The 12,940-nt window shown below is 34.7% G+C and overlaps 1 protein-coding gene across 1 annotated transcript in view; it reads right to left on the reverse strand.

The window, feature by feature from the left end:
• LOC108579058 (serine/threonine-protein kinase tousled-like 2) overlaps nucleotides 1-12,940 on the reverse strand; it is a 77,727-nt gene that overhangs the window by 39,226 nt on the left and 25,561 nt on the right. The window contains exon 3 of the mRNA XM_017942492.1: nucleotides 6,603-6,688. Coding sequence (XP_017797981.1) covers nucleotides 6,603-6,688 — 86 coding nt within the window. The remainder of the gene's footprint in view (nucleotides 1-6,602; nucleotides 6,689-12,940) is intronic.

Consider the following 12,940-nt stretch of genomic DNA (forward strand, 5'->3'; position numbering starts at 1 on the left):
GCGAAATACGCCCCAATCTGCCAATCCAGCGAGGTATACTTTTACTTTTAACTATACAAAGTGAATTACATAGAAAATGCTGAAAGATTATTGAAAACTAAACGAGGATAACGGAAATTTCACATCGAGAAAGTAAAAAGTTTGCTCCCGTTTGCTGAGCAAATACGATTTGTATCCATATAACAGAGTAAAAACAATAACTATTGTATAATACTTAGAGATAACATTAATAAATCTATTATTACTTTTATTTCAGATAAATCTTGCTATATGCGTATAGACTATTAGGTTGGTACATATGAAACGTCGTTTTTTTTTTTTTTAATGAGACTTTAGAAACAGTTTAAAAAAAAAAAAAAAGCGTTTAATCAAAATAATTTTCATAGGATTCTATTAGTGATTAATAAGTTTCATTGTTCCAAATTTGTAAAAATCAGTATTCTTCGAATGTTGTTTTTACAGCGTCTTCATTTCAGAATAATTTATTTGTTGAAAAATTGTTCAGGTGTTTGAAGAAATGATAGTCTGTCGTGGAAGGTCGAGTGATTAGGGGAGAATGCGACAAAATTTTCTTATTCTTTACCGTGGATTGTTTTCAATAATTTTTCTTAAAACGTTATCATCCTAGGCTCTATCTGGCCTTCTTCTTGGCTCGTTTCCAATAAAAAGTCACCAATCTTGAATTTTGCACACCAACGTTCAAGTGTCTTAACATTTACACAACTTTCCTCAAATGCTAAATTTACATTTTCGTCAATTTTCACCGTAATTTTTCCAAGTTGAAACTTATACAGAAAAATTACACGAACTGATCACGTCAGATAGTAATGTCCAAACAAATTGTATTACGAATTTTATTATTTGAATACACGTGTATTATAAAATACTTTCTTCTCGATAAATATCTAAATACCTTCTAATTTAGTATACGGCATCGACACGACAATACCGGCTGTTGGTAAAACGACATTTCATCCGCACCGACCTAATATCTCCAGTGTACAGTATCAGGGTGCCTTCGAGGTTCACGGTAAGCTTAGAATTCAACTTTCAATGTTCACTTGCCCGTACATCATTTATTTCTTTGTCTATTATAACGACTTATAAAGATTTCGTTCACGAATGTATCGGCATTGCTTGAACCTGTAAAACTGCCAACTAACGAACTTTCGTAACGATGATTTATGCCTCGACATCAAAATAATTTAAACATTTCGGATTTTAAACATACCGTCCAATCTTTTTCTGTGATACTACATCCTTGAATGTTCTCCGGAGAAAAGAATTAAGCAGTAACAGATGAAACGAAGAAATCTAGTGGTAAAATTGGCTCTCTGTGCACCGTTTGTATAATAAATTAATTCAAGTAATCAACTCTACCTATCCGTATAAGAAAAATTTCCCCCCTCTCTATTTCTTTTCCTTCTGTAAATTTGATATTCAAAATTGTCACTCAAGCGTAATTAGAGCATCGCAGATACTATTTCAAAAATTGAACATCTTGAAACTCGTCAACTTTAAGATACGTACAGTCCGTCACAAAAATATTCGGACACCGGTATAATTTCACCTTTATGCTCTGTATCTTAAGCGAATGTTCAACGAATAAGAAAAAATGTATTACGCTATGCTATAATACAGCTTCTAGATAACGAAAATACGAACATTCTTTATTTGTCACATAATGTTGTTGAAATAATAGAAGAAAAACGGAAGAATAGCTAAATCTTGTGTCACGAAAATATTCCAGTTTTCCAATTCCTAGAAAGACATAGCAATAACGTTTGTAAACTCACGTCAGGTACATAGAATATCAACAATCGAGTACTAGTTAGTCGTATTTTGAATTCATACGAAACGTGACGTAAAAATAGAAATAACTACGTCTTTCGATACGCGACATTTAGTAACTTTCCATCGGAAAAAGGGAAAAACATTTCGCGAAATCGCAGGTCCCTTAAAAATAAGTAACAGTATAATATCGGACATTATAAATATTAGGCCATCCTGAATACTTCCGCGGTTTTAAGTCGTTCATTTAAAAAAAAAAAAAAAAAAAACGTTCCTCCACTGAAAAGAAACATTTTTACTGAAAATACTTTCCATAATGTTCGATACAATTTCGCCAACGTATTACAAGAGCATTCATTCCGTGTACATAAAAATCCGAATCTCTAAGGGAACGAAATCCAAACCTAGTTCGCACCGGAAAAAAAATCATGCTCGCAGTTTGGTGGTCTACTTTGAAATTAGTTCATTACAGTTTCCTAAGACCACCTATCATTGTACAGTCGTATAGTAACGAATTGGAGGTCGTCCATAAGAAATCTGAAGGTATAGCAACAAGCTCTGATCAACGCCAAAAAACTAGACTGTAACATAACGTTATGCATATTTTTCTGCATTGTATGTCTGCTTAACCCTTATGCCAATTACCAGAATCGTCCAATTTTAGTAGTTTTCTCATAAGAAAATTCTAAACTTGAGGCAAACACGGATAGGAAATGTGCGAAATAACAACGATCTGGCCGGATATTTCAATCTTTTACCTGGAAGATCAAATATTTTAAGTGAGAATTATGCAAAAGGGTACCCGGTTATTGACATAAGGGTTAAAATACAGAACATAAAAGTGAAATTATACCGGTGTCCAAATATTTTTCTTACCAACTGTATAGGATGTCTGTTTAACCCCTTAACATATGACAACGTGTCAGACTCGCGACATCGATTCTAGTCGAGACATGACCAAAAATAGTTATATTAATAAAAAATATTCGTTATAATCCTAACTTTCGTTTGAATTTGTAACACTGAGGATTACTAAATGCAATTAATCTGTAACAGATTAGCTTTTGTTACCTGATACAGTAACAAAACACTAAATGGCTGACGCTTAGATGCAGAGTCAGAAAAGAAATCATAGGTTAAGGGGTTAAACTTGAAACGGTGAAATAGGTCTCAAGGAATAGAAGATATCAACAGATTGTTCAACGTGGAGAGGTAAATTATAATGTGGTAGGTAGAAATAGTTTTTCTGCAGTTATGTTCGTTTATTTGTAACGTGACAGTGCTTATTTAGACAAGCTCAAGTGATGGTTTAACAAGTTTACCTGGGAAAAACTATTTGTACTACACAATGTCCTCCACTGTATCAAAAAATCAAACTTTTGACACTTTCAATTCTTTACGAGATATTCCACCGATTCCAGTTAAAATGAATACACTGTATACATTAATATTTATCTTTTATTTTGAACACAATTCACCGTTCTATTGTGATTTATCGTAAAAAGAAACCTTTTCATAAAAAAGCACGAAGTTAATACCGAAATCTGTTTAACCTTTCCATCTACAATAGAACTGCTTTCGTCACGTTATATGCCTCGTGAAATCATTGTCTGTATCTTCACTTTTTTCTTAATAAACATATACAAAATCCGGTAAAATAATCTCCCGACTTTGAAAGGTAAATGAAGAAGGTATTACACAGATACTATTTAAATTTTCATTGTACGAGCAGAAAGAGCAGTTTTACCACTTCCTCAACCAACCACTGTCTTATCACCATGCTGAAGTCCACAAGTTCAGCTTTGAAAGAGGTGAAAAGCTCGCTTCGTGGCGAGGCTTCGAGAATGTGTACGTGACGGCAAGCATTTGGACGATGTAATTTTTTAAACAAAGTGATAAGGCAGTGCTTGGTTGAGGAAACAAAATGATAAACATTGCTCTTTCTGGCTATATAAGTTCGAATAATATCTACGACGCCTTTTTCGTTTACCCTTTAAAACCGAGAAATCATTTTGCGGAACTGTGTACAGGGTGTAAAAAAAAGGAATCGTCGTGGCTTTCGAGGGTGAGTCTACACCCCTGAATCGGTGGACATTTGTAAACAAAAGTTACCGCCAAACTGTTTGTAATAATCAAAATTAATATTAAATTTTTTGTTTGTTTACATCAACGTATTCTATTCGACAAGAAAAGAAATTTTGAAAGGAGCTATATGTCGCGAACAAATACCTTTCGGGATAAACTTTCGATTGTGTAGTTGTACGTATACACTTCGTTCAAAATAAGAATAGCCTCGCTCTCGGACCGATTTTCGTCCGTTCTGCGCATAGACACAGGCGTAGAGGGTAAGACGGAGAAAAACGTAGGCGGTTAAGTGGGGGGTTTGGACGTTCTAATGGTTCTAGCCCTGCCTTAGGCACGTCCCATGCGCGAAACGAGGTTATTCTTATTTTGAACGGACAGTAGTATAGTATATAATGGTGTGCGCGCCCGTGTAACACAAACGACGATTAAAGTTTGACAAATGTCCATCGATCAAGTGGCGTAGATTCACCTCCCCAAAGCCGTGACAATTACTTTTTTTTCCTCACTGTAAGATACTAAAATAACCGAGCAGCCATCTGACATTACCGCAGATATACCGATTTAAGCTATACATTGTACTACTTCTCTTCGTTAAGTGAAACATTTACAATGCCTTTTCAATCGCACGTACACTACCGTGCATAAGTATTTGGACACTCGATGCGATCTAATTAAAAGGTTCCTATGTTTTTATTACATTGCAATATTTCTACCTATAATTAGCAACAATGAATGTCGTTGAGGTGTAGAAGATCTAGAATGTAGTATATTCCAAACTTACCAATAAATAAATGAAAATTATTAAATATTGCGTTCGTTAAATATTGTTCTTTTCGCAGAATTCCATCTATTTTTACTAAATTGCCCACTTTATTTGCACCAAAGCATCCCCGAGTCATTACATTACCACCTCCATGTTTGGGTAATAATTTTTCATTAGGTTTCCCACAAATACTTCAAGTCGATGAACTCAAGTGTCTCCGCAAGATCAATTTTCAACCGATTTCGGTCATTGCTTTTTCATTCAGGGGGAGTTCCCTTAACGCCGGACGGCACCTAATATCGGACATCAGTTATATCTGCAATAATTGAAACGCTACCGCGTCGTTATTCTGCGTATCTCCTAGAGGAGACAAAATAAGTTATCTGCATGTTTCAGTCGCGTGTGCACAGGTAGAGAGATTTATTTAAGAAAAACCTTAAGCATCCGGCGCTAGGGGAACTCCCCCTATACTAATTCTTGTCAAATGTTATTTTCATTGGTATTTATAAACATTATACAGTCGCCTGGGATAAGATCGTAAGCAAAAACTATAATATATTAGAGAGTTTTATTTAAAGTATATTTCCTGCATTTCGAATAATATAAAAGTGTCCAAATACTTATGCACGGCAGTGTATTTGTAATATTTCACCGAACCATTTTTATCCAATATCGTACCTAACTGAAATACACTTTGTGTATACAAGGTGAAGGACAGGGCATGGGGGTAATTGTACACGTAAAAATAAATCGAAAATAAAGAATACAATTGTGTCACAAGAAGCTTACTTCTCGAGAAAATTGAATTTAAAGGTCCACTGCAAACTGTTGCTTCTGGTCGCACTTTAATGTTGATAAACAGCGGTAATATCATACTTCGCGAAGACATATAGTGTAAATCTTCTGCAGTTCAAAGTTTTTGAACAAGTAACGAGTCAAAAGACTCGCGGTATCAGTACACGGCTCTCTGATTCGTGGCGCAAGAATTTTTACGCGTCAACAACAATGTCACATTCAACAATACGTTCGAAAATGATACCAGTACATTATCAGTACTTGTCATTACACGATAGACGAATCTTTAAATATAATTGTCTCGAAGACTAAGCTTCTTACAAACAAATTTTGTTCTTTATTTTCGGTTTATTTCTACATGCAAGATCACCCCATGCCCGACTGTACCCTGTGTGTCCCACGCAATTGGGACAAGTTGTATCTACGGATGAAGATAGAAAAAAATACAGCGAGGCGAAGTTAAATAGTATTAGACGCTGCAGACCTCTACGTTACTTTTAACATATTTCTCCGCTCATTCGTGCATTTGAAAACTGTAATTGCACCTTTTCTTTTTTGTAAAACTTCATATTTCTGAGTGCACTGTTCGATGTAGTTTTTCACATATAACAGAAAGTAGTGAAGCATCTACGTTCTAAAACTATTAATTTAAAAGTTACTTCTATTCTACGAATACTGTTTGAAGTGAATCTAAATTCAAAATAACTTTCAAATTAATCGTTTTAGAATCTAAGTGTACTTCAATGCTTTTTCATAATTTTTAAATTTTAAATTCCATTAAAAATAACAGGATTGAAGGGCAAAAAATGGAGGGACACGTGTTAAGTCTAACACCATTTAAATTTGCCTATCTATCTTCTTCTATTTCCATCTGTATCAAAAATACAACTTGTTCCAGTCACGTGGGACACTCTGTACACTAATTTTTATAGTACGAATGTTCTTCCATTGCGCATGTAAGTCCGAAGACATTCCTACTAATTATGCCACTTTTTCTTACTTGCATCTTATGTAACTGAATTGTGATATTGCTTCTTAAGCATGCGAAAGAACTGACACAACAAGCTATACATGCGTAAAGATAGAAATGCGGAAAACAGGGAAATAAAACAGGAAAAAGAAATGAAAGGAGAGAAAAAAAAAAGCGGACACGGAAAATGTAGCTCACCCTTGCTCCGAGAAAGCGAGCCTCCAATAACTCTTGCTTCCTTGGGTCCAGGGTGGCCTGAAAGTGCTCCATCTTGACGCCAGCGCCTGGAAAAATGATGCAACGACTTCAATTTTCTTCTCAGCTGTATCAACACTTAAAGAGAACTCGGACACGGAGAAAAGATCTTTGCACGTTGATAATTCAGCGGTATAGTTTTCCAGTTCGAAATTTTTACGAGAAATATTAGGTCGTCCTGAAAGTTCCCGCGGTTTTAAACCGTTCATTTTGAAAGAAAAAGCATAACTATGCTTAAGTTGAACATCTTTATTTCAAATGATTCCCACAATGTTCGATAAACTTTTGCCAACTTACTACAAGAGCATCGATTCCGCGTATATAGAAATTCGAATCCCGAAGAGAAAGAAACTGCTGAATGGCGTCTTCAGTATCTTTCTGTTTCCTAAACGGTTTTTGCGCAAGGAAATTGTCAAGTGAGTGGGAAAAGTGAAAATCGGTTGGAGATAATTCTGGGGAATACGGAGGACGAGCTACAACTTCAATGTCCAGTTGATACAATTTTTGTACAGTTGTGCTTGCTACATACGCAAAAGAATAGGGTCTTTTCTGTTGACCAGAGCTGGTTGCTGTACCTTCAGTTTTTCGTCGACTACCTTCGATTCCTTACTGTATAACTTCACAGTGATAGCGGTAGACGATCTTAGGAAACTGTAATGAATTAAGGAGGTAACAAGTCGCAAAAAAATTGGTTTTTTGCTTAAATCAATAGTAATACGTCTGAAAAATATGTATTTAGTTTTGAATCCTTACGGCTACGATTTTCAAGTATGAAAAGTGAATGTGTTATTCTCGTTGGAAAGCAAATGGGCACTCGGCTTCGGAATATTAAAAAAAAAATTGGAGGTAAGGGTAAGTTAACACATGTCCTTATAAAAAAAACAGTCAAATTATTACGACTTAACGGTAAGGAGAAATGTTAACTCCGCTGATGAAATGGCGTAATTAAAATTCACTTTTGGACAGGAATACAAATTTCTCACGGACACTTACGACGCGGAGCGGCTGAAAAGGGAGAAACACCGCAGTTTAAATAGAACTATGGAGGCTGAAGCAACAACAATATGAACAAGAATTTTTCGAGTAAGTAGAAAGTTTGCTGAATGTGTCTGTAATAATAAACTAATAAAAAACAGGTGTAAGTTTCTAAAAATTCTTACTTTTCAATACCTAATAAGCGTTTTCTTCGAAACGACTTTTTTCAAATTGGCGTGCAGCATAACTGAAAAAATATTCAATCAATTGACTTGTCCTTGTGCAAGTATGTAGATAGATCAATTCCGCTCTGGATGATCCTACAATTTTAACGATATTATTAATTTTAATTAATTTTATTGCACGATTAAGACGGAAATTGTTCATCAAAATCGCAACTTTTTCTTCAAAGTGCCGCCATTTCCTCAATCTTGCATCTTTTCTGCAAATTTAGGTTCATCCAGAGCGCAATTTCATAAAGAATAGAAAACTATGAATTGTTTGTTTTAGGTGAGTTTAACGGACGCTAGAAACACCTCTACAGTTTATAACAACCGGATTATTTTACATTTGAAAAAATATTTTCTACTTTTTTAAATGTTGAATAAAATATCGTAAAAGTTTGAAAAAGATCTGTTCGACAGTTTCTGAAGGAGAAATTCACAAAGATCACCTTATTTTTACACGAGTTACCCGAGTTTTCTCCCTTAATCCCGAAGTAGACCACCAAACTGTGAGCATGAATTTTTTCAGGTGTAAACTAGGTTCGGATTGGGGAGATTTGTTTGCGTATTTCTTTCTCTTAGAGGTGCGGAGTTTTACGTACACGGAATTAATGCTCTTGTAATACGTTCGCAAAAGTGTATTGAACATTACGAAAATTATTTTAAATAGTAATATTTAATTTCAGCGGAGTTATGTTTTTTCAAAAGGATCGTCGTAAAACCGCGGGAAGTTTTGATTAAGACGAACCGCAGTTTATCGTCAAAGTTGTCACACTGCGAATATTTAGTAGAATTTATTTTTGTCGCCGATTAAGAACCGCCTTACGCACGCGTGATTTGCATGTGCTACTTCGCTTCTAACATCACACTTCCATCTCACTCGCTTCCACATTTTTCGGATTGCCACACACGCACATTTTAAGATCACTCGCTTTCACCATAATTGTTGTTTATTCGTTACAAACTGAAAAATTTAGGAAAAATAAGATAATGTTACAGATGGTTCAATAAGAAAAGGTTACAAAGAGATCTTAAAAATCACTCCAGTTTCTTAAACTGATTTCAAAAATTGGTGAAATCGGTATTTAACACTGTTCTGTTGCTACAGTTAAATTACATATGTAAAGAAACAAATAAAATAAAATAAAAAGATATCAGTATCAATAATTTGGTCCCCCTTATTATAGCAACTTAAATAACACATATTATTACATAATATTACAAGAAGATCTAAAAGAAAAGTATATTTTCCTCTAGCTTTAATTAATGCCTTTTTATTTGTACCAATTGATGGTAAGTATTACCTTGATCACTCGTTATTAATATTATATGACCTTATGAGATGAAAATAGTGGTCAAAATGACATTTAAAAGTTTCACTTGAACAGCAGTAGAATTTATTTTCAAAAGTCTACATACATTTTACGATTTTAAAACAAGAATTTACCATTAACTTTGAAATCATTTTTACAGAATATTATAGAAATGGTAGGTTGTAGACAGATTAAAAAAAAAATAACAAAGATCCTGTTTACATGGCCCTTATCTTCTACCTAAATTCTGATGTCACAAAAATGGCTATTATCGTACTTCATTTTAATAACATTATAAGAGAAAAACACTTTTTTGACTTTTAACACTAAAATTACCGACCGGGTCAAAATGACCCATTAGCATCTTTCGAAAAAACGTGAATGTTCTATACTGGTAAGTATTATCGTTTGTAACTTTCCGAATTTATATTCTACATGTATGCTTCCATCGGTATGAATCGAATTTTCCAATCGCGGTTTACTTACATAAAAATTCACTTTTGGAAAGTCGCTAATGGGTCATTTTGGCCCGGTCGGTAGTTTTAGTGTTCATTAAGTTTAAAAATTTGTATTTTAAGTAAAATATTACATGCAGCATAAGTACACATGTGCGTTGTATTAAGCAAAACTGCTGGAATGTAAATATTAAACATATAAGAAGAAATAATACAAGGGATATCAGCGATACTTCAATATAACGATAGTAACGAACTTGTTAACCCCTTGCCCTATGATTTCTTCCAATACACCGCAAACCGACGCGAGGTACACAACAGTCGTGCAGTTCTGATTATTAGATTCTTATTTACCGATATTAATTTGTTTATCCAGACGTATGAAAAATATTTATACCAACGTTCGACCAATGTTAAGCTTTAGAATACTGTTTAATTTGCAGTTACACCTATTCTTTATTTTATTTATTTATTTAAATACACGGGTAGATTAACCCCTTTGCATACAAAAATAAATAAAATCATACAAAGGGGGTTGATACGAGAATATTGGCTATATAGTTGTTGGATAACCAACTTAGTGATTCATGCACTGATAACACGTCCGAGCTACTGTATCCAAAATCATCTTAGTTGTACTTTTTTCTCTTTAACCCTTATGTCAATAACCAGAATTGTCGTCTACTTTATCGTCCAATTTTAGTAGTTTTTCTAAACTTGAGACAAACACGGATAGGAAATGTGCGAAATAACAACGATCTGGCCGGATATTTCAATCTTTTACCTGGAAGATCAAATATTTTGAGTGAGAATTATGCAAAAGGGTACCCGGTTACTGACATAAGGGTTAAATTCAAAGAGTAGATTTAGTCATATTTAGTCATCCTAGAACTAAGAACCACAGCAACACTCTCCCCACCAAATAACTATAATATAAAAGACTCCTCAAATCAGCGGAGAAGATTTCTTTTCCTATCCTGGCGACAAAACGACTTGTCTATTTCTGTACTTCACGAAGAAGTAGGTTGTATACGGAAGTACAGGTTGAAAACGTCCGAAATATATTATTATTATCCGGATTCCAATGCTTATGATAATGAAAATTTTCTTCTGGCCCCCTGAGCAAAACATGTAAATCTGGCGTGGCAGTCAAGGTGTTAAAGCGGAGTGGGAGAAAGACGCTTGTGTTACATATCCTCGAAACAGAATTCTCCTTCTTAAGACGGGCGATGGTATGTTACTACATATATACATACAGTCGGTGTGGAAAGCATTCGTACAGCGACCAATTTAAAATAGAACTTTGCATATCCATGTCAGTAGTAAATGTTTTAACGGGGAAAAATGATTAATAAATATTCTTTGATGTGTAAACAAAATCCTTACTCCCTTTAACGTTTACAAAAATATCAATAAAAACAGACAAACATGCAAAAATAGTCGCATAGAAAGTATTCGTACATTTCTTATTTCTTGTACGTAACCCCTTAAACTATGATTTCTTTTCTTACTATGCACCTAAGCGTCAACCATTTTCTGTTTTAGTACTGTATCAGGTAACGAAAACTAATCTGTCACAGATTAATTAGATTTAGTAATCCTCAGTCTTACAAATTCAAACGAAAATTAGGATTACAATTAATTTTTCTTGCTAATATAACTGTTTTTCTCACATCTTCGCCAGAATCTCTGCCACGAGTCTGAAAAGTTGTCATATGTTAAGGGGTTAATGGAGATTAAACACAATATGATTTTTCGAGTATAACGAATAGCAGGAAAGCTTGTCAGTTTGCATAGAATATTTATAGAATCGAGACAGAAATTTCAACTGCTTCTCGACATGGGTCGTAAAGGTTCCGAAACAGCGAAAGAAGAGCGGAAAATTATTATTCGGTTGCACAATCGGTGCAAATCGTTTAGCGAAATTGCTGACACAGTGAGTAGTCCAAGGTCTACTGTTCAAAGTATCATCAACAGAGTTGGATCACGAAAAACTGTTCAAAATAAAAAAAGATCTGGACCTCCACGAAAGATAAACGAGCACGATCGACGATCGTAAAGTTAAACAAAATCCGCGTATAAGTGCCGAACAAATTGCTACAGACCTTAGAAATTACAATGATACACATGTTTCCGTTAAAACTATGCGTGATTACTTACGAAGAAGCGAATATCACGGTACAGTTGCACGGAAAAAGTATTTCGTAAGTGAAGTTAATCGTAAGAAGCGAATACAATTTGCCAAACAACACGGTAACACTCTGATACAATATTGAAACGAAGTCATTTTCACGGACGAAAACAAATTCGAAATATTTCGATCTAAAACACACGTTCACAGTATGGAGAAGAAATAATACAGAAAAGAAAATTTGCGAACTACGATGAAACACGGCGGGGGCTCTGTATTAGTCTGGAGTGGGATCTTTACATTTCATCGAATGATATTACGAATCGTAGAGTTTATATTGACATCATTAAAGACCACCTCCATTCTAATGCAAATAAACTTATTTACTTAACTCAACGACTACTTAAAGGAAACTTTATATTCATCCGTGACAACGATTCAAAGCATTCTGCATACAATACTAGGCAGTGGATTTTATATAACACACCAAAATATTTGAAGACGCCGCCGCAATCACGAGACATCAATCTTATAGAACATCTATGGGATTATCTGGAGAAAAAAACACGTAATCATAATATTACATCTAAAAAAAAGTTTGAAAGCCGCTCTGCGAGAAGAGTGGAATAAAATACAGTCTACTGTAACATCCAACTTAGTAAATTCCATGCCAAGAAGGCTCGAACCTATTAGAAAATCAAAAAGCAATCCCACAAAGTATTGAAACGACAAATATTTAGTTTATTTTCATAGTATATCAATTCTTCATTTAACGGTACGAATATTTCCTATGCGACTATTTTTGCATGTTTGTCTATTTTTATTGATATTTTTGTAAACGTTAAAGGGAGTAAGGATTTTGTTTACACATCTAAGAATATTTATTAATCATTTTTCCCCGTTAAAACATTTACTACTGACATGGATATGCAAAGTTCTATTTTAAATTGGTCGCTGTACGAATGCTTTCCACACCGACTGTACATAGACGCACCGTTACCCGAGAAGGCGTGGTTTGTTGCCCGCCGATTTGTTTACGCCCGTGCGGGCAACGACTGAACGGCATTGCGGCAGAAGATCGTCGCTTTTGTCTTGTGACACTTCCAATATACAGTATATTCTCCACAAGTGTCAGACCGCAAGGAAGCTAAACCTGACACTCGTAGAGTCAGGGACTACGTTT

This window comes from Habropoda laboriosa, unplaced genomic scaffold (assembly GCF_001263275.1).
Source record: "Habropoda laboriosa isolate 0110345459 unplaced genomic scaffold, ASM126327v1 scaffold42, whole genome shotgun sequence".
NCBI classification, from domain to species: Eukaryota; Metazoa; Arthropoda; class Insecta; order Hymenoptera; family Apidae; genus Habropoda; species Habropoda laboriosa.